This window comes from Schistosoma haematobium, chromosome ZW (assembly GCF_000699445.3).
Source record: "Schistosoma haematobium chromosome ZW, whole genome shotgun sequence".
Classification (NCBI taxonomy): Eukaryota; Metazoa; Platyhelminthes; class Trematoda; order Strigeidida; family Schistosomatidae; genus Schistosoma; species Schistosoma haematobium.
The window spans coordinates 9,984,891-10,009,217 of NC_067195.1; the positions used below are offsets into that span (position 1 = coordinate 9,984,891).

General features: G+C 32.5%; 1 protein-coding gene across 2 annotated transcripts in view; it reads left to right on the forward strand.

Annotated features, from left to right (window-relative positions):
- Nucleotides 1–1,705: 1,705 nt before the first annotated feature.
- PKHD1L1_1 (Fibrocystin-L) overlaps nt 1,706–24,327 on the forward strand; it is a 118,762-nt gene continuing 96,140 nt past the window's right edge. For both annotated transcript variants that reach the window (XM_051210365.1, XM_051210366.1), the window contains exons 1-13: nt 1,706–1,761; nt 4,564–4,665; nt 7,089–7,224; nt 9,547–9,643; nt 11,795–11,852; nt 12,438–12,531; nt 14,891–14,944; nt 15,808–15,881; nt 15,928–15,970; nt 18,120–18,190; nt 19,653–19,853; nt 20,268–20,539; nt 22,807–22,865. In XM_051210365.1, coding sequence (XP_051070350.1) covers nt 4,650–4,665; nt 7,089–7,224; nt 9,547–9,643; nt 11,795–11,852; nt 12,438–12,531; nt 14,891–14,944; nt 15,808–15,881; nt 15,928–15,970; nt 18,120–18,190; nt 19,653–19,853; nt 20,268–20,539; nt 22,807–22,865 — 1,175 coding nt within the window. In that variant the 5' untranslated portion in view covers nt 1,706–1,761; nt 4,564–4,649. The remainder of the gene's footprint in view (nt 1,762–4,563; nt 4,666–7,088; nt 7,225–9,546; nt 9,644–11,794; nt 11,853–12,437; nt 12,532–14,890; nt 14,945–15,807; nt 15,882–15,927; nt 15,971–18,119; nt 18,191–19,652; nt 19,854–20,267; nt 20,540–22,806; nt 22,866–24,327) is intronic.

The window sequence follows — 24,327 nt, forward strand, 5'->3', positions numbered from 1 at the left end:
GAAGCACTGGACGGCCGTTTCGTCCTAGTATGGGACTCCTCAGCAGTGCGCATCCACGACCCCGCACCACCCGGGGCTCGAACCCAGGAATTACTGGCTTCGCGCGAGCGCTTAACCATTAGACCACTGAGCCGGCATCCAACGGTGTTAATGTCTAACTTCAATCAATTCACGAAGTTGCGCCACTGTACACCATTGTCTTCAGTGAGTTGTTATCTCACAACAGACCGGTTGAACTCCACTGGTAACGGCTTCTCACTAGAACTCCAGGAGTTTTTCTTGAAGTCAGTCACTAATGAGCAGTTGATTATTATCAGAATGGGTTTTGTGGAGAGTTTTACAAATTTTCACAGTGCTTCCAGGTTTTCAATGGTGGTCTAGCTTCAACTGACTCATGATTTCAACCTGTGAAAATTTCTAAAACCCTCCACAAAACCCATTCTGATAATTATGATAAGCTGAAAATTACTTTAATGTTGAATTATAAATATAGTATGATATAATCTCTTGAATATCTCTGTTTTGAGCTCTGCTTGACAATTACACTAAATAATTTAGTGAATTATTATGTAAGTTGAAACTGAAAATTTCATCACTCTTAACCATTTTTCTTTCAAACCAATCCGTTAAATTACCATAAATAATCAATGATACAAAAATGTTATATTATATGCTATGAGGAAAGGTCCAGTCATCTCATACAAATTCAGTTGTTCGTATTTTCAGCTTCAGTTTATTGACAGAACATTGTTATTAATATCAAATAGTATCTGTGATAATTACATCGATCTCAATGTGGCAAACTAAGCTACTTGTAACTTTTCATGTCATTTAACCTACTTGTTAGTGTGTGATACAATTAAAAATATGAGCTAGTGGTTTTCAATTCAGTTTTCCAAAGAAATTACGTTGGCTTCCAATCCTAATGGTCTACGGCGAATGTACACTACTGTACAGTCTTAACTTATATTTTCTTTTAAAAAAAAGAAAGAAACAATCAGCCGCAAATAACAGTTTGACATAGAATTTACCTAATATCCCTTGTATACATCATTAATAGGATAGTGATTAGCCCATATAACTAGAAAAATTTACAATTACGGAAACAGTTTATTAAAAGCTGATAAACAATACTGAAAAGAATAATGATAATTAACTGATGAAATAATGTTTTTTTGTACATTTTATTATTTCATTGCATCATTAGTACAATAGTGATAAATAGTACAATCTCAGAAAACGTATTGTATTCATTATCTACATTTTAAAAAAATAATAAAGAATAATGTAAAATGTCAAGGACAACTTGTATGATTGTTCACACATCAAATAAGTTGCCATGACAATGAATGAAAGTATTTGTTCTCTTGTTTGTTTGTCTTCTTTCATTTTTCTCTCTACAATCAACCTTTTTTTTTCTATATCTTGTTTTGGCATAGATTCTCGATAAACGATAAAAGTTGAACAGTTCAAATTTTACTAGCGAATAAAAATTATATTTCACTGTGTTTTTTTTGTATGGGTGTGTGCCTGTATGTGAGCGGTGGGGGGAGCTATGTGTTTATTAAATTGTTGACTGTTTCTACCGGTTACTTATTGTTCTTTTTTATATGTTCATTTATTATTACTCAAATGGTATTCATATATATATATATATATATATATATATATATATAAAGCCAAAGACTTGTGTTGGGTCGGATACAAAAATGATAACTAGAAGAAAATTGACGTGCTTAGCTTATCTTGTCGGTTTATTTGGTAAGTGTTATTGCTAACTATAAGTAATTTTTTCCAGTGAATTTGCAACACTACTTTTAGTTTCTATTATTTACAAGTTTCTAATTGTATTTTCAGCAAGAATTAATATATTTCGATTGAAAACTTGGTTTACTAAGATGTTGTAATCCAAATGTTTTTCATAACTCTAAATAATAGTGATCAATTTCGGATAACTAATTGCTGTATAGATCTAATAGGTGGATTCATGAGTCGATTTAAACTGGGCTACCTTGAAGTACTGGACTACCGTCTTACTCTAGTTAGGCATTAAGACTGCTGAATGCCGGCTCGGTGGTCTAGAATTTGAGCGTTCGCGCGCGAAACTGTATGTCCTGGGTTCGAGTCCTGGATGCGGTATAATTAATGTACACTAATGAAGAGTCCCGTACTATGACGGAACGGCCATCCAGTACTTCCACGTTTTCAATGGTGGCCTAGTTTAAATCACTTCATGAGTTCAACTATTAAATTACTACTAACTCCACAAACCACCATTCTGATATTGTATAAATCACTTGTATAAAATGTCCTTTCAAATGTTCTTTTATCATTTTCATTACTCAATCATCATGGTAGTTCACTTACAGCTTGTATGGATTTCTTTACATTATTATAATATGTGGAAAAATGAATCGGTAGTTAAGGTTTTTGACTTCTAACTATTAAGTCTCAACTTCTAATCCTTGTACTGCGTATTTCGATTTAATCAACAGTGTAGTAGTAACATTATAGTCTTGTTCATAGTAAAGTAGTTGATGAATAGCTAGAATTATTAATTATTATCATTATTATTGTCTTAAAAAAATACAATAGTCTTGCAAATGGTTGTATTTTTCAAATGATCCCGCGAGTGGGATCGTAGATGAGCATTTCTGCGGAGTCCTACAATAGGACGAAACGGCCGTCTAATGCTTCCAGGTTTCCAATGGTGGTCTATCGTCGATCTGTTCGTGATCTCAATCAAAAACTTGATAATTTCCACAACACTAGACTGATTATCTAATTTCAATGATCTAATAGACTTCAAAATTGTCTGTCATTATATCACTAATCTAATAACAATGAAAATTAAATATAATTATTTCATCAATCGAGTCTTGGAATGAACATCAACTCTGGGATGCAGGTACATCCAGCTGACGAGTCTTAAATAGGACGGGACGCGCGTCCTTGATTCCACTGTTAGCCATTATACGTCTTTGTCTCATCAATAGTTTGTAAAAGAATAGATCCCTCAAAGTGTTTATTCAATCATGATTTTTATCATTGAAAATAAATAAATAAATTTCAAATGACAGTTTTATTCATTAGTGTAAAACTAATTTAAATACTTCGTATAAATTGATGGATCAGTGTGAATTATTATGTTAAGTTTTGCTTTTTCTCTCTGATAAGTAACACTATGAAATTAGTTTAAGTTAATTGGAAGAGTGTTTTAATAATTACTACACAAAAAATATGATCAAATAGAATTGTATAAACAATGTTTAAGGAAAATTTCATTTTGTATTGTTTGTTTTAATCTTCACATTGATGTTTAGGACTTCAGTTGTTCAATCTCTTATTGGCATATGTGCATCCTGTACGGATTGCATCGATGTTGTCTTAAGTCACAAGCATTCTAAGCAAAGATAGATAATGGTTGGTAGTGGAATCCAGGACTTGTCAGCTGAATGTATCTACATTCCATAGTTCATGTCTACTCTGGGACTCGAACGCCTTCACGTTATCCACTTAGTTACTGAGTCCTGATAGACACTTGCTTGCTCAATGGAGTGAAGTTTAAATGCACTTGATATTGTTTACTTGAATCTTCCCATTGACGTCTGAGACTTCAGTTGATCAGTTTCTTATCGGTATATGTACGTTTTGTACTGATTGCCTCGATATTGCCTTAAGTCACAAGCTTCTGAGGAAAACATTCTTTTCAAAATATGTGCATTCAGTTGATTGACTTAAATAAATTGAATATCAACAATAAATTATATTTGATTTTCTAGTAGTGTAGTGTTACTTTTATGAAAACATGAAGCTTAACATTTACTTATTAAGATAATAAACACTAAATAAATAACCAAATCATCTTACAAGACAGTATCGAGTACTTTATAAGTAATTTCAATTGAGATCACATACTGATCTAAGTTAGATAAGCACTGAAAACCTAGAAGTACTAGACAGCTTTTTGTAGTATTTTGAGACTCCTTAACATTTTACACTCACGTACCGAAGACCTTTGGTCTCGCACGCAAACAGCTGACCGCTAGACCACTAAGTTTACATTTCCTAATGTGTATGTCTAACTTCAATCAATCTGTTGTATCATGTAACCATCTTTTATTGTACGCCGTGGATACCTTCATCACATTCGACATTGTTAAATTTTCACTGGTCACAGCCTCTCACTAGAACATCGTGAGCATATGATAAGTGTCAGTATGAGCATATACAAATTGTTGAATTTTCCCGAGATCATGAACCGAGTTGATTGTCTCAATTAGATCTGTTCGTAATCTCAATCCAATTCAATAATCTCCCCAACTTCATAATGCCAACTTCATATGTAGTAGATAATTGATAGGAAATGATAAATCATTATTCAAAGTTGTGTCATGTGGATAAATTTATGAAATTCTAAATCCATAACTACCAATTAATTATCTTTTTAAATATACCAACAGGCTTTCAAGTTTTAAAAGGGTTCTGAAAATTAATTAGTTGTCTTATTTTATCTGATTATTCAATTACAATGGATTTTTGTATGTTTTCAATATAATGTAGTTTATCTGTCAGATGGGCAAAGATCATGCCCAGCAGTTAATTATATAACTCCAAGTGAAGCCAGCACAGAAGGTGGTTCAGCTATTATGATTTTTGGATGTGGTAAGTCATTGATTAGTTTACACACGATTCTATTATTTCCTGAGTAATTCACTATGTTTTATGAAATATTCATTTCGGAATGAAACATGCATAGAATAAGTTCTTTTCGTATTGTTTATTTGAATCTTCCCATTAATGTTTAGGACCGAAATTGATCAGTCTCTTATTGGTATATGTGCATCCTGTTCAGATCGCCTCGATATTGTTTTAAGTCACAAGTATTATAAGCAAAAATGGATGATCGCTAGCAGTGGAATCTAGGACGCGATCGGTATCTGGTTCGAATCCTGGAGTGAACATTAACTCTGGAACGCAGGTATAAACAGTTGACTAGTCTCAAATAGGACGAAACGCTCGTTTCTGACTCTACTGCCAGCCACCATCCATCTTTGCCTACAATGCATAGAATAAGTTAAGAGTACTTGATAGAAATTAAATGATTGTTTCTTTATGAAACAATTTTACTAATCATTTATTAGTATTATATGAACATATGAACTCATTACTATACTCATTGTTGTCCTGAAACTGAAACCCCCTTAATATGTTCAAAAACAATTTGTTCTAACCCTTCACCTACTCTGGTAATACTAATTTTTTATTTATAGTGCTTATCACATTGTTTTTGTGTACTTCATTTTTCTTTGTTATGACTTACCTTTAATCTGTCTAGTTGACCTTTTAGTTTTCATATACAAAATATCTTATCAATTATATTATGTATGATCAGATTGTTCGAAATGTATTGCGCAAATATATTACATAATTCCAATAACCTTCGTCTTCACATTGGATTATCGAAATCTATAATGAATTGTTCATATTCTTCGAACATTTGACTTAAATATTCGTGTGTTTTTTCATGTATCATTGAAACTTTCTGGAACTAATTTATCAAGTACATATTGGTCAATGACTTCCAGTTCTTTATTTAGAACCTAAATTACGTAACATAAAATTATTTAAGTCATTTCCCTAATCCCTTGGAATGAAACGCAAATATTTTATATATATACCATTCAATGATATATAAGATAACACAATATAACAATAATATGTATGAAAATAGAGTAAGCAATGAGATCTGGCTTTTTTAAGTTGACATTGAATGTCCTATAAAACTTTCTCCAAAACTCTCCTTATAAGTAAATATATAACGGTAGCGCGATTTCATGGATTGGTTGAAGTTAGACATTAACGTCGTTGGATACCGGCTCGGTGGTCTAGAGGTTAAGCGTTCGCATGCGAAACCAACAGGTCCTGGGTTTGAATCTCGCGATGCGGGATTGTGGATGTGCACTGCCGAGGAGTCCCATACTAAGATGAAACCTCCGTTCACAGTTTCCATGGTGGTCTGGCTCCAGTTGACTACTAAATTCAATTATATAACTACTTGTGATTAACTTTGTTGAGAAGACCCAGAAAAGGATCTGAAAACATTGAGAAGCATCTTATCAAATCAGCATTCACTAGAAGGTTTGCCAGAAATCTATAGAAAGTGAAGAGTCACATGTCCAGTTCTTTATAGGATGGTTACCTCTACTGTTACTATGTTTAGTAGTGTTCCGGAATTTTCCGGAAACCCAAGGCCATCTAAAATACTATAAAAACCCTAGATTTTTTGTACATGCACGAACCTTTGGAGTAAAGGATCCCTTCAAAATCTCGTGCCTTTTCCGTCGTGTTCATGTTTCTGTGTAGATCTAGCCTGGGGGTTACTAGAAGAGCTTAGGAACCGAATTTAGCGTTCAATAAGAAAACTTATCAAACTTTGAAATGCCATTTCTGAGAATTTAGTAATTAAGAGAGTTAACTAGTTATTCACTAATTACTTTGAATACTGATATTTGTTATGTATTGTAGGTTGATTAATAGATAAAACATCTGAAAGACTAATTACTATTTCAACAATTTCTTGTTTACTTTGAAACTTGAAATTGTAGCATAGAATCTGTTTAGTTGTAAGTGTCCACTGCCTAAACTACAAATTAACTAATAGTCTAGTTCATCTTAGCTTTCATGATCGTTCTCGATATATCCAATGGATATTAAAATGTTTGCTATTCGTAACGATACGTTTTTCAATTATTGATATTTTGAATTCCGTTTGACTAATCTCTAATGACTTGTGGATAACCTGATCTAATTAGCAAGGAACGAGATACACTATTTCTAAACACTTGAACTTAAGTTTACTAAACATTTTCAATATGTAGCCACATGCAATATTGATTCAATAGCTCAATCAGACTATATTCAAATAGATAGACATCAATTGTAATCCTAAGTACCAATACTGTTAGAATATACACTCTTACAAATATCTTAATTTACCAATCTTTTCAATAAACTCAAATGCATGTTCATTCCTACTAAAAACATTTTGTAAATATTTCAATGTCGTCTTTCATCATTTACTAAAGGATTTGAACAAAGTGCATTTGTACTACCTGGATCGAATTCTAACACTGGGAATCGTGTACTACTCCAAAATGCTTGGCAAACTTATAGAGCTGAATTAATTGAAGAAGGAGGCAGTATGATTAAATTTTCTTCACCGTTAGTTATATTCAGATACTTTATTTTAAACTATTGGTTATATATTATTTCATTTACCGTTCGATAAAGAATCACTAGCTAACTTGCTTTTAAGGGTAAAACTTTAATGAAAGTGCGGGAAAATACAAACTTCATATATACAAAAGATTCACCTCTAAATTAACTAGTTTTAAATAAGCAACACAGAACCCGGTTTATAGGTATGTTGACCCAAGTTGCCACACCTTATTATCATGACGAAGTAATAATAGGATCAATTGTTGCTGAAAACATTAGATAGCGACATTATAATATGAAAAGAAGAATGAATTTACAGAATAAAAAGACAGAATAACTTTAAGCAAGATCTCAGCAATAACACAGAATTAATAGTTCACGCGATTCTGGCAGATTCTGTAGTATGTTCTCAACCATTAATTACGGCAATTTTCCGAACCGTATAGTAGTAGTAGTAGTAGTAGTAGTAGTTCCAATGGTCTATGACCTTTTTGACTGATGCCGCTTCTTGGTTTGGTCTACCCCAGCTTTTGTCCATCCAAACCTTACACTAGTTAATATCATAAGTCAAGGTAACTGGTAATTGTTCATAAGAAGATTTATAACCCAACCACGTCAGTTGTGAATATTTGCAGCCACATCAACCTTTTTGCTATACTTACCTAGTGTTCTACATCCAACTTTGATCATTCAGTAATCCCTAAATATATGAGCAATGCTCACAAGGTAACTATTATTGAATAATAGTAACATACAGTTACCCTCTTTTTAAAGGCCACATTTCACAATCTTACTGTATTACTTCTGACATGTCTTACCATCTGGTTTTATTTAATTTTCTTAGTCTGTTCTATTTGGGTAACAGTTTTCACTGAAAGTTTTTAGTAACTCCTGGTAAACTAATATTCACAGAGCTGAATAGTTTACAACGCCTTTCCAAACAAGAAAGTTGACATCAATTTCAAAAATTAAGGGTCAGTAATGGTGAAGAGTATACTAATTTTCCAAAGTTACATCAAGCAGAAAGTTGAACTAAGTTAATTACAAAGTACAATGTATACTCATTTACATTAATTAACTAGATAAGAAGCTAATAAATGCTGGAATATAAAATATTCTTCATTGTAAATTTACATCGTACATTTTCTCACCCTATTAACTTCACATATAGTAATGAATTTTCGAAGTGTACGACAAGCTAAATGTAGACCTCTACCATATCGTACGAACAGCACGAGTCTCATATGTTAAAGAAGTTAAGCAAGGATTCCCAATAAAGTCAAATATAGGTCTGATATATATATATACATATGTCTGTGAAACTTTTCGATGCTTCACTCAAATAGATAAAGATATGATTTGCTCGTAAAGGTGTAGAAATGTACTGTATGTTACTTATGTTGACAGAAATAAGTAGTATATAGCACCAATCAGAAGCAGATTGTCTGACAAGATCACGAAGATCAAATTGAAAAGAACAGGAATGTTGACAAAAATCATTTTTAATAACAACAGAATTAAAAGAATCATGAAGCATGTAAAGGAAAACTTAAGGAAGATATGCATATAATGTATTTAATGTATAGTTTTCATATTTTATGAAGGCGTGTAATTTTGCATTAAACAGTAAATTGGTCTTCCCCACCTGAGTTGTTCGTTCGTTACAGGAAATGAAAACCAAGTGAATTGAAAATAGGAAACTTATCAAAAGATGCTAAACGGATCCTACTTATGTATTAATTGAATGAAGTGCTATTGAATAAGACGTTTATAACTGAAGAAAACATCTTAATTTTTCAATAAAATTAATAAATCCTCCACCAGTGAAATCTTAATCCTATGAAACAGTCTTGTACAATGCTCTTAGGACCATAACTCACATTAATTGAAAGAAATCGACCATATTTTTTACTTGCTTATTAAATTGAAGTGAAGAATATTCTTTGAAATTATCACGAATGAGAGAATATCAAACTACTGGAAGAAACTTATTCTTAATTCAAGTAAATAGACTTTAAAAAAACAATATATCTTTCAGTGGTAATCATTCAGAAGTCTTTAGACATTTGGAAATCAATAACATCAAAACACTACCGTTAAATGAGTAGTTCAATGTTGAATAATTTTTGATATACTAGACAAAAGTATTGTGGTGTGTGTAACTTAAATCGAAACAAGTAGTATATAACTTGAGTTCTCCTTGACTACGAAAAGTTTTGGCTCAAAATATTATCACCCTAATCTACAAGAAAGTTATAGTACAACTAACCAATCTAACTGAAATTTATTATAATGTATGTTCATTGTATAAAATTCAATTTACAGAAAACTTCCAGAAGATACTTATACAGTTATGGTTACTGTTTCCGGAATATTAATACCAAATGCAAGAATGTGTTATGGATATACATGCACTTTAACAGTTAGTAGTTAACTTCATTTTTATGATATTTAAGTATTGTTTTCTTTTGATTATGAAGTTTATTATTTTGTATTCAGTAATTAGAATGAACCCATCAGTATCAAGTTGTGAAGATTGCTTAATTTCATTGAAATAATGGATCGATCTATGTTAAAAAAACTTTTGAAAACCATTAAGCACTTGATGTCTGTTTCATTCTTGTATGGGGTTTCTTAGCAGTAGAAATCTATGACCATATTATAGGTAATCAAATGAAAGTCATTCAGTTTCACGCGTAAACGCTTAGCCTGTAGACCACTGAGCCGGCATCCAACGGCTTGAGAATACATATGTTATTTATTATCTGAAATTCATTATCAAAACATCTCAAGTTAGGTTAACTAAAATAAATGAGTCTACGATCTACGATTTAATCTGTTACATTAAAAGAACTTTTGTTTAGATTTAAACAAACAGTTTCACAATAATTGGATGATGAATTAATCAAAGAAACTCTATATATTGGTGGATTCTTAGCGAACAAAATTGGCGGTATGAAGTTGTGGGGATTATCAAGTTTTTGATAGAGATCATGAACCGACCGATGTTAGACCACCATTGAAAACCTGGGAGCACCGAACTGCCGTTTTGTCCTATTGTGGGACTCCTATGCAGTGAGCATCCGCGATACGGGATTCGAACCCAGGGCATTCGGGCTCGCGCGCCAACACTTAACCTTTAGACCACTGAACCGTCATCCAATGATGTTATTGTCTAACCAATCTACTGCGAACTTTGTCGTATAAAATAAATAACGAAATGTCATGCTATTCAAAATTATATAACTGATGGTCACAAGAAACGTATTGCTTAGTTAATATATCCATTCAAAGACAATAATTTAGTATTATTATTAACAGATTCGGATATCTTTATTCAATGTATTACATAGATAATCACAGTTGGAAAGAATTTACATAATTTGTAGTGTTTTATTTCCTAAACAATTACAAGTGTCAGAAGGGGTTTTTGTGGATATTATAGCAACTTCAATAGTTGAGATCATTAGTCAATTGAAGCTAGACCACTATGTATGCCCACTGCTGAAGAGTCCCACAATAGGACGAAACGGCCGTTCAATGCTTTCAGGTTTTCCATGATGGTTTGGCTTCAATTGACTTATGATTTCAACTGTTAAAATCACAAGTGTGCTGAAAAAATGATTTAAATTAGTTTAACTTATCAATGGAACTATTCTCTTACTTTCCATAAATAATCCTAAAATTGTAACTTGATAACCAATATGAAATATGTTAACCAATGATAGTTCTGACTCCATGAAAGAAAGATCAAACTCAACAAATCATACAATAACGACGACAACAACAGGTCAAAAAGAAGCTCATAGTTCAAACTCACAAAAAACAGACCATAAGAGTTATAAATAGAAATGATTAGACTTGAATGAATGGGGTATTACTTAAATATAAACGTGACTCGATAATATTTAGGTTTTATTAAAAGTTGTATACGTGGTTATATTTCCAAGTTTATTCAGTAACTCTAAGCAATACTTTATATATTTATTTATTTATTAGTTTTATTCAATATTATATTTTTGGTACAATATAGAATTCTCAGCACAAAATAATTGATCAAGTACCCGTTTCTTATTTCTTGATCGATATTGAGTGGTCGCCAGTTCGATATTAGCGTTTCAGAAGTCGACATCTGAATAATATTCATTCTTTTCAATGCACATTGTCAGCCATCACGATGTCTCCGATTGTATATTTTTGTAACTTGTACAGCGAATGGTCGTAAACTTGTCATACACGCACCTTAATAGGTTATGCAATTAATTGACGTCATGATCTGTTAAAACAAATAAGGAAACAGAAAGCTTGTTAAAATATCTAGATGGATAGAACAAGTAGCTCAAGTAGGCCATCCGGGTATATACTATACCTTGACCTCTTCTCCGATCTTGTTTCATAACGAAATTTGTCGTGTACAACTTTTTAATTAGTTTCTTTTATTAGAATATATGTCTTTGAATATTTATCAAACATTTCTTTCCCTATAATGTTTTAAGTCTCAACTTATATGATCATTTTAAACTGGGTTTTTATTGTCTGTCACTATGTTTCATTTTCCATTATTAATTTTCAGATTAAATCATCAGTAACTCCTACTATTGAGAAGGTATCACCTATCTATGCTCCACCAGGTAATGTATTTACAAATCAAATAGATATACCTTAACAGTTTATTCATTTATAAAATGTTCGGACTTTACAATAAATATAGTTTTATTGATGTATTATGTATCTAGATGTCTTTAAACATCATGAAATTTTGTTTCGTACAGTCTATTGTAGTGAACGAGAACACAAATGGGGACAATCGAATGTATTCGAATACAAAATTATAGAACATCATAGTAAAATCTGAGAACCATGCAGTAAATACTTCATTTACAAAATATCAATTAATTGTCTCAGACTTGACTGTTCTTTCGTTTCCACGCCATTCATTCTTTGTTCTCGTCCTCTTCTCTTTGATTTTCTTAACCTTCTGCCTCCAGGCATTTCATTTTCGATTCATGATACATACTACTTAGATCTGTCAACATCAGTAGCACACACCATACTATCTTTAATGTCTATTTAATTTCATTGACTAATAATGATAGTAAATACCTTTTTACATTGAAATTTTTCTCAATATTATTTTAATCGGTTGTTAATAAAACAGAAGTTTCTAATATATGTATTATCTATTATATAATTTATATTATACATGTTTATATTAGGCTCAGTTATTGGATTGAATGGAACAATTTTCACTAGTCGATTTAGTTCAAATTTAGATGTTTTCACAGTTGGCAGACCACAAAGTATCATTAGGTAATTTCATTGTAGATTGATATTTGTATTTGACTTTGTTAGATAAACCAATGTAGTCAATTATGTGTTTTAAGTATGTTTTAAATGTATTTGTGATAATAATTAACAATGATCATGTCATCCATTTCTCATATCTTTCAAAAGACATTGTAAAGATTTCATCTTTACAATTGATTAATCACTAGGTGGTGATCGACGTCAGATCGAATCCTATCAACCAAAGTTGCAATGTGGCCACCAGTCTATGTGACTCAACATTGCGTGCACTATGTTGAGATCGGATGGTGGTTTTTGACTACATCCAACCACCATCTGAAGATGAAATCATTCAATCGTATATAATTTATTAATACTTTCATATTGTGTATATTTTTAAAGAAATTACTTAGTATTTAGTGCTGTAATGTAAACTAATACACTGACATATTACTAGTCTATTTTTAAAACTATTTATTATCTAAACTTTCATGTTGACAATTATTAATGAAGCTTAATTGTTACTTATAGAAAAATATTTTGCAAACTTAATGTTCAAAAAAATGTTTGAAGTTATGGACATTAGATCAGTCTACCTTTTTTGAAATTAATTGTTAAAGCCATAAATATTTGATGATATACTGACATTCTTAGGGGAGTTTATCACATATGTGCTGATATCTATTTCCTTTAGTCAAGTAGAATATCATTGTTTTGCAATATCTTTTCATAAATTAGTAAACTTTGTTATAAGCAACAATAAAGAATAATTCACTTGGCATTATTTGCTTGTATCATTTCATTGTTGTTTAGGTCTGCGATTGATCATTCCCTTGTTACCATATGTGCATCCTGTGCGGACTGCCTCGATATTGCCTTAAGTTACAGGCTTTATAAGCAAAAATGGGCTCAGTAGCTGAATGGATAACGCGATGGCGCTTGAAGTTAATGGTACTGGGTGCGAGTCCCAGAGTGAGTATCAACTCTGGGATGCAGGCACATCTAGCTGACCAGTCCCAAATAAAATGAGAAGCGAGTCCTGGATTCCATTGCTAGCCACTGTCCATTTTTGCTGATAAGCAATAAAGAATGTTGTCTTTTATACTTAAAATAATGAAGATAGCTTTATCGCGAAAACGAAACATAATCAGCACTATGGGAATTTGTGGAGATTGTAGTAATTGCACGGTTGAATTCAGGAATCGATCTAAGCTAGTCCACTATTGAAAACCTGTAAGCACTGGATAGCTTTCGTCCTAGTACGGAACTCTTTAACACTACTAAAATCTCCACACTGATATTCATGATTTCATTTATTTAAACACATAAACATTGACACAAGGAAGTACAAAATATATATGCGCCACAAAAATCATTTGCTTTGTGTGAGGGTTAGAGTACTGTCCGGGCGCCCAAACCGAAGCAGATGATTTTCGTAGGTGGCCACACCCAAAGCCCTCGACCTAAAGGTCTAATCGACAAGGTAGTGGAGTAATGTTAGGAGATGTAGTCCCACGGTAAACGATGATCAACGATTGGTTCATACGGCAGTTGTTTCCTTAGGATCCTGGAGCCCACGTGAATCATTGGTTTGGAATCAGGGTTTTGCAACTCCCCTAAGTGGATCCTCCATATCAACCAACCTGGCTAAAGCGCCGGACATTCACTTTTCGTTCTCTCAATTTCGTAAACAATACCACCACTGCCAGAAGGTAGTGAATAGGACTTTCAAGGCAGTATGAACGTGGCCATGTGAGAGCATCTTGAATGGGATGGCAAACTCTCCTCACCCTCGGCCGTACCAAGGCATTTGGGGGCTCACTAGTGGCTAGCTTCAAGGTGAGTTTCCTGCAGTTCTAATGGGAAGCCGTGACCAGCGCTATCCAATCCGTGTTGCGTGTAATACATTTATCCGCCTCAGATAATGAATGAAGGGTTGCGCAAAATCATGGATCGATTGAAATTAGACATTAACACCGTCTGACACCGCTTCGGTGGTAAGAAATTTAAACGTTTGCGTACAGGATCCTGAACGTACACTTCTGCACCATCCTATACTGGGCCAAAAAGGCTGTTCAGAGATTTCAGGTTTCTAGTTGTGGTTTAGCCTAAAGCCACTCAAGAATTCATTTATGACAATCAGCTGTCTAAAAAACACTTTACTCAGCTAACAATAGGTTCTTACAAGTATAGAGAAAGATATCTGTACTACAACCAACTTGTTGGTGAAATCCTTCTTAGAATCTTCTTTACTGAAACAATGTACTGCTGTTACATGAAGTAAACCACACAAATACTGACCGTTTTGATCAGATTCAACTTATATTATTAACTCTAGTACAATATTTCTACTATGTTTTGCTTTCTTAACCATGAAACAAAGGATATACGATGGTCCAGGAAATTGTGAACCTCAGCTACCAAACAGTGACTTGTAGTAAGTTAACAATCTTATCACTGACGTTGTTAATGGATTATTTTATATTAGATCGTTGTTTTCATTTTCCTGGAAAACTTATTTCACATAAAATGTACTACTAACAAATAATCCAAGTAGTATCCTTGTTTTATGTGTAAAAGTACATACTTGTGAAGTTCATGTTATCTACACTATGGTTCCAGTCTAAATCTCTACATGTTTTCTAAATTTGCTTATCATTTGTATTGATTATCAGTTGACCAACTAATTCAAAGTTATTTTTTAAGAATAAAAAGCCGTAAGCAACTGAACAGAGTTTACAGAATATCATGAAGCCACACTGTTCTGCTTCAACTCTTTTTCATCGATTATGCTGACCAATAAAGGAAATATAATGTAAATATGTGATTTGGATTTAATAGTATATATTGTATCAAGTACTTCCTCCAACAAATACTATTTATCAGACGAATTCGTACTGAGAATCTCAGTTGAATAATTATATTCCTTATGTGATATCGAAATTGAAGTACGTCTGATAAATTATTACCATCCTATTGCAATAAATAACTTTGGAAATACCAAAGCGACCAGAGAAATCTTAATAGATGTTTCATATATGGCACAGAATAATCCGTGCATAATTTAAGCAGAGATTAAAAATTATCCAAGACTTTTGATACTTTTTTTAAAGTAAAGATCATCAGATATAAAACTGATTGTTTGTGAACATTAAAAGTCGATTACAGTAGAATGTTTGTTTAATTTCTTAGTTAGGTGACTTTATTCAAGATATAAGTGACAGATATCAATCACTTATTAATAATGCTTGTTTCCTCTTACCTAATTTCAGCTTTATTTCCTACTCTCTCCTGTTTTAGCTATGGTATTGGTCTACTTTCTCCTACATCAGACAAAGGTTATATCATGTGTAAACGAAGTGTATCATATACAGGTAATAATGAATATAAATATTATAATCATTTTCTTGCGAACTTTAGGTTCTGTGAACATCAGTTTCATAGTTGATGCACCATATGGAAGGTAAGTAGGTGTATCAAATTATATGTATTTTGTTTTAATTAAGATTATATTACTCAGATAACTCTCAATAACCTTAACGTTAAATTAATTATTAGTATAGACGGTTTGTGGAGATTACTGAATTTTCCGGTTTAGTTCATGGACTGACCCTAGTTGGACAACTGTTGAAAAACTTGGAATCATTAGACAGCTGTTTCATCCTAGTATGGACTCCACAGCAGTCTGGATCTATGACCTCTCCGGGATAGAACCCAGGACTTAATGGACTACCGGAGAGCATTTAGCCTTTAAGTCATTAAGACGGTTTCCAATAACCTAAGTGCTAATCTTCATGCAACCCTAGATATTGCAAAACTATCTTCCGCCGCTATCGTTAATTAATTACCTTACCCGACGTAATGCATATATCTCATTCAGTTAAAGTCTGTTTGTAAATGGTGTCTTAAAGTCTGTAAAGAGCATAAATTGAAAGAAACAGTATGTACCTAGGTTAGATGAGCTTAGCTAGAACATTTTTAATGCATTTCGGGTTTTCATCATTTAGTGTAAATTTAACAACCTTGGGATCTAAACCTCAACGAATTACATTTCAATTATGTTATATATGGTGTAACTCTTTCTTAAAATAATATATACAGACTAATTAAGTGCTTCTAATCGTTAATTGGAAGCGGTTAAGTTGAAAATCATCACTTGAGGCCATCGGTTCAGTTAGCCGGAAAAGTTTTACTCCAAATTCCCATTCATCGCGCTACGTGGTCGAATTAGAACCTTATTGGACAATTTATTATGCGTTAAACGATTGAACCCAAACAATTAAATCAATTTTTCTCTGTAATTCACGGTTACTTGGGTCTGTAAATAAACAGTGGCATTTACCCTAGATACAAACTTTCTCAAAGTTGCAATCAACCATTGTATTAAATTTGTTCGTTCATATCAGTCTTTAAAACACTCCTGTAAAAAGGATTGAAATGAAATTCATAATCAGCTCAGTGACATAATACACTGAATAGTAGATTCATTCTCTGGTAAATATATTTTCTTCTTTTATCGACAATAAAGCATATATTATTTATGAGGTTTTATGGCGAGACCGTAATTTATGGACGACTTTTGAACGAATATTTAGTGACCTTGAGAAATATTAGCTCATGAGAAAAAAGTTAGTATAGGGTAAAAATATACTGCATGAAACCAAAGAATTAAAATGAACACACTTCCTTTACATGTTTCAAAAACTTGTCAAGGTTAGAAAGAGGTTCAGAGGTTCTAAAATCGTAATGCATACGGTAGAGGAAATCACCCATGTGGCTTCATAATAGTCGGCACCTGGAGCCATGATAAGGTGACCAAAACCATTTCAGCCTCGACCATATAGCTTCAATATTGTTTGTGTGCACTCCGGTTGTTTGGTCCACATAATGCTGCTCGTGGGTAATGATACGATGCGCATAACCAAGTCTATGTAAACATCTGTACGCTCTCCAATCATCCGTATATATTGTAGTACCAGCCAGTGTTATTGATGCTTCTTTTATCCAGTTCGCAACAATTGTCATAATTTGCCATAGTCTTAATCTGGATCGAGCGAAAAATTACTATTCTAGCAGACTTCTTCCTCCAACAAATATTACGTTGAAAGACAACACCATTAAGGTAGTCTGCACAAAGTCCAGAAGTCATTTGATTAACACAACCACAAACAAATGAATTTCTTAGTAGTCCCAGTTGTTATCGTATTTTCTCTAAAATCCGTTGTGAACCGATTATACAGTGAGCATCAAGTACTGAAATTGGTGCCGTGACCTTAAAATCCCTCAAACTCTTCTGACTGGCTCGTCCATAAATTATAGTCCCGCCGTTAGTGCATAATATGTGAAATGAACATTATGTAATTAAATAATAGCTACAATTATTAATTATCCGGTCATTCATTCAATCTAATGATTACATATTAAGAAAATTACTCGTTTGAAATTTGAGAATTAATTCTTTCAGGAGATAAACAATTTGATTATTTGAATAACTCCAAAATGATATCAAATCACTGTTATCTATATTTGTATATACAAACGTTTATCCAAATATTTGTATTGTAATTTTTTAAGTTAATTTTTCCCATCATTTCTTCCCGTTTCTTCTTCAGAAGTAAAACTTTGGAATCAGTTTATCGAGTTGACAGAAATGAAAAAACTTTTATGCATCAATCTTATTCCGGTAAATAACTGATGATTTTTTGAGTAATAGTAAACAACATTCGATTTCCTTAGAAACAAACATTAGGAAAGTGTTTGCTTTTTTTGGACAGAATTGTGAACCATTTAAATAATCCAATAAAATGTATGACAATATCTATTCTAACAGTAAAACCGATTATGTCAATTTGGGAATACATTTCCTATAATTAACGTCAAGGACTAATTCAAGTTAGACGACTATTAAAAACCAAGAGTTACCCCAGTGATAATCAAATCTAGGAGCTTTAAATCCCGCGACTATCGTTTAACCTTTGTATCAGTGAGCCAGTATCTAATGATTTTCATATCTAAATTCAATTTTCAGTGGGGTTATGAATGAGTACTACTGAAGAGTCCTATACTTGGAAGAAACAAGTGTCTAGTACTTCATGGTTTAACTTTGATCAGTTCTTTACGTAGACTATGAAATCCAACAATCTTTGAATATTTTGTAATAACATATTTTCAGGTCACAAATTAACTGAATGGTTTTATATTTTTAAGGGAGGGTTTTGAAAAATATTTATGAATGGTAGTTCTAATTAAATTTATTTCATTTTAATAACAGTAAATATAAATAATTTTAAAAAGACTTTAAATGATATCATGAATTCACTTTGTGGTGAATGGCTGGAAACATAATTGGTAATTTACAGATCGATTCGAATTGTATCCATGTAAACTCTTTTAATTTGAGTTTTTATGGGGAAATGAATTTTACATATTTACATGATTATAAATATTTTGTATTAAACTGTAACCTACGGAATGTTTCTGTTATATTTTGTAGCCTTAGGCCACTATCAATATATGACGTGATGATACTGCCAATTAGGGAACAGTGACGGAACGACCGGACCAATGACGCACTAACCCGTACGATCAGTCTAGAGTCTTTGTCTGTCCTTCTCCTTGCCTAGCCCTGCCTGTTAAGTTCAGAACACCAATCTCAGCCTCCACGATATGAATCATATATTTCAAACATATTGGGTTTATATACAAACCAAACAGATCAAACTAGAAAATAATATTTGTACAAGATCTAGCCAAAAGTGACTGTGAATGTAGGAGACTGTAATCAATAGACTGGGCATAAATCATATAATAATACTCTGTAGGTCAAAATAAAGCTTAAAATAAGAGGAACATGAATATGTGTGTTTAGTTACATAAAAATTATATAATAAAAATATATGTATTGTATCGGTCCATAAATAGTTCTCAAAAGTTACCACTCATAGTTCTCCTCGGGATATAACATTTTCATGCAATGTTCTCTGACTGTTGACATTCTTGTTAAATGTCTAAATGTGTTGCATCTATAAATATATCTCAACGTCTAGAATGAGATAACAAAACTGACTTATATCACCATACGTATTCGGAAACATTCCGGTTTTACCATTATTATTATTATTATTATTATTATTATTATATTTCAGTTATCAGCAATGTTACATCCATTCAAACATCTTCGTTTGGAGGCGGCTCAATTGAAATTACAGGAGAATATTTAAATTCTCAAAATGATATTGAAATCTCTGTAGGATATACAAAATGTTCACCAACATTGGTAAATTCAACGTATATTAATTGTATCCTTGATCAAATTGAACAAACGCCAAAACCTAAATTTTATCCAGGTTAGTTTATGTACACAAACATTATTTTTCTTCTCGGTAACGTAACAGATTTGTTATGATTGTTTTGGTTTCTGAGAATCAGTTGGTTTTGAAGATATTCTTCGTCATCTACTCACATCAGTTGAAAACCCATTTAAAACCAGAAAGTATTGGCAAATTTTCTTCATCCCATTGGGATATTTCTCAGCAGTTCGCATTGGTGATTTCAAATGAAATTCATCTCCATCTATTTTCAAGTAGAGAAGTATACACGGCACATTCAAATCATGGAATCATTAGGAAATGATTAACATAAGTTTGACTTATATATAATTTCAATCGCCATAGAACTAAATGAATAAAATTATGTAACATTTATTTGCCATGTATTTCAACAAAGTTAAAATATGGATCTTTATTCTTTAAAATCAATAGGGAATCGAGGATTAACTGTTCAGTTTTGGTCTGATTTGAAGGCATCAAGTGTCAGTGACTTGCTGATAATAAATTTTGATCAAGTGACAAATACAACTTTACAAGAAGCATATCTTTACGAACCAGAATTTATACCAAAAGATTTATTTAACGGGACAGGAATAATTCGTCTTTCAATGATATTTGTACCTCCGAAAAATTCTTATTATCAATTCATAATTACTTCAGCTAATACATATGCTCTTCTTGGTGGGGGAATTAATGAAACTCTGGTATGTTAACATTAATAATTAATTATATTTAAATGAAATGATTGTGTGATCACAGTATGTATAGTACCACACTAAATGAAAATAAAAACATTAAGCCTATAGAAGTTAACAAATAATAACAAGGCTAGGAAGATATCGTAAGCAAATGCTTGATCACTGACTTACATAAATCTTTAAATTATTGGTCTATCACTCTTATTGTATTCTGTAAAATTGGGATGTCTCAAGTAGCATAACATTTTTAGCATCTAGAAAACAGCCTTATTAAAGGTCAATAGTTTGATTTTACCAATTCCAAATGAAATATTTAGTCTCTCAAATAAATAAATAACAAATGTTTAATGATCCAATACCACACTTTCTCGCAGCATTCAAATTCTAGTGATCTTTAGAATTATGTTTTGTGTTAGCTGGCACTTGTTAGCATTGCATAACTGAAATCCTGAAAGAGCCAATGCTATCTGTAGGTTTCGAATGTGTACCATCCAGTATAACTACCTGGAATGTGACTACTCAACTAATTGGTCATTGAATGTTTAACGACAAAACCTAGAAATATACACTAATTAGTTACTGAGTGATATCCAGTATTATGTTCTGTATTTGCCAATCGAATTATATTTCTTATATCCCAATAAACAGTATCCATGAGATATAGCTAAACGTGAACTCTTTAGTGTAACATTTCTAACGTTCAAATCACAGCTAAGTGATAATAGACTTAAAATTAGAAGATATGTTGTAAATACAGTCCATTAGATGTATATTTCATAACAAAGTCAGTGTTTTGAATTTTTACACAATATCTCTTTGATATGTCCTCATCTCAAAGCTTTCAGGTGAATCGGAAAAACCATATCTATTTTTAAGAGGGAAAATTGATAGATTGGCCAAATCAGAGAAATAATAAGTGCTCGATATTGACCAAAAAATGACTTATTTCTAAATAATGAGATATACTCCATTAAATGTCTCAATTTTTTAAGGGACACAAATATATATGTGTACGTAAATGATTATATGTGTATGAGTATATATGTGTTTTAGTCAAGCCAATAAATTTCCTTTCTCACTGTCAATTTTTTCATTCAAGTAACCAGTTGAACTTGTACGTAAAAAGATTACATATCGGTATGAATTCTAGGATACCCGTCGTCGTTAAGTACCAGCCCCATTGCGTTAGGTTAGACGTCTTAAGGTAAAGCCTATTAACTTTTCTGGTAGAAGGAAATCATTCTACGAATCACATAAACCCGCCACATGTGCGTGCTTTTAGGGAAAATCGTGGCAACTGCAGGGTCTTGAAGCGCGGATATCGCACCGGGGATAAGTATACATTACATGCATACCGGTAGGACATAGGATTTCACTTATAAGCCTCACAGCATACTCATAGGTACACTCTCTCTTTTGGGAAGGTAGTCGATCAACGCTCTCTTCAATAGCATTTGCTGCTACTTACTGGCACTCTTGCATTACATGAACACCAGTGATACATAGGTTTGCGCCTAAGCGCCTCATAGCATATACATAGACATAAGCACCCTTAAGATAGGGAAGATTGTCACCTCTCTCTTCACTTGTATTTGCTACCTATCATACTTTCTATGTCTGACATCCTGATGTTAATATACCCATAAAACTGCACAACAAATGGATAACAACCGAGGAGCATCATATGTAAGGTAGATGAAATAATTGCTCTGCGTCTATCTCTAAAGATTCTTATTATGAAAATAAGAGTCCCTTATATCATCATTACAAAAATAGAATGTGTACTCTTAAGGTGAAGAAGAAGAAGAAGAAAAACGATCAGACAGTATACAAATAATAATTATAACTAGTCAAAATACAAGACACTACATTCCCTAGATTGTTAGTTGAATCACCCAATAAGTAGAACTATTTTATAAATGATCTCAAACTGAGAATGATATTTTGAATTCACTTGGTGTTGTTTACTTCTACTTTCGTAACAAGAGACTGGTCAATCGCAGTCCTAAATATCAATGGGAAGATACAAGTGAATTTAAGACGTCACCCCATTGCACAAGAAAGTGGCTGTCAGGACTCAGTTACTAAGTTGATGACGTGATGGCGTTTGAAGCGAACGGTACTGGGTTTGAGTCCCACAGTGAACATCAACTCTGAAATGCAAATACATCCAGCTGACGAGTCCCAAATTAGACGAAAAGCGCGTCCTTGATTCCACTATTATTCACTATCCATCTTTGCTGAGAATGATATTTATTTATTTTTCATTTTAGACACAAATGACTATAACAAACAGTCGAACAAATTCCATTTACTTAAACAGAAATGAACAGTAAGTGTATTTCTTAAAATATTTAATTTATATGAAAAGAAATACAGTTTTTTAAGCAGTATGGTTTGTTTTTTAAACATAATTTTAGTGGATAGTTTATTGTTCAAGTTGATTTTAATTAGTAAAATATTTTCATTCATAAGACAAGATTCTTGTTTTGTGTAACTCTATCAGTGTTTCACTTAATTCGAAACTTCTTGTTTAGATATAACTGCACTTGGATAATTTTGAATGTTAACAATGATGAAGCTGAAGTCTGGATTACGTGTAAAACTGCGAATACTTAGTTGTATTGTTTGTTTGAATCTTCCGTTTGATGTTTAAGACGGCGATTGACTCGTCTCCTAGTAGCTTTCGTGACTCAATGGTTAAGTGGATAACGTGATGGCGTTTAGAGCGAACGATACTGGATCCGAGTCCCGGAGTGAACATTTAATCTGAAATGCAGGTACATCCAGATGACGAGTCCCAGATAGGACGAAACGCACATCCTGGATTCACTGCTAACCACCGTCCATATTTGCTTATAAATATGTATAAAAAATTCACTAATACAAATGGAGTTTTTAAAACTTGTCACTTCATTATTGTTTAAAAGTAAATCTTGTCAAATAAGTTTTTCTATTTTGAGATTCAGCCATAATACATAGAGATATGGTTTTCTATGAACATATAAGTGTCAATTTATTTCAAAGATAAATCTTTACAGGTTTAAATGATCATATAGACCTCTCATTTGGTATACCTAAACACTGTGTTAAACCTTATCAACACTGATACTCTGTTGTCATAAAATACAACAAACATTTAGACGATAATGACTTCAAATAAAAGTTTCTGAACCTTTCTTACTATTAAACTATTTATGGAAATCGTATTCATAGTAAATTTTTAGGTGTGTATTTCTTCGAGCTGTGGTGTGAACCATGTTATGCAAACATTTATATAGATGAAATTATCATCTTATACAGCCTGGTTATTGTAACACCTAAAGTGTTTCTATTTTGGAGCAGATTAGATAAACTTACGAAATTTTAAATGTTGTGTTAATAATACCTTCTATGAAAAGTAGTTGTTTGTTCAATCTGTAGTTGGGAACTTGTAAATTTCTTGAACAATATCTATGGTAATAACAATCGTCATTTTCAAAGGTTTCTTCAATTAACTAATCTGAAAGCAATTTTTTCTTTAAAGTTCAGAGTATTTCACTCAAGCTAATATATTATTACAGATAATTGGTAGTACCAGATAGAAAACTCTATGAGGGATCATTTACAGCTTAAATAAACTAGTGGCAATGTCGCAAACTGGGTCATATGTTCAAATTCCATAGAGAGCATCAAATTCCTTAAGAATGAGATAGTGTTCTTTCCTAACTACACCTAAACAGAATACGCATGAAGTTCGGTTACCTTGACGAGTAATTCAATTCTCAATATAATAGATTAGAATGGATCATCAC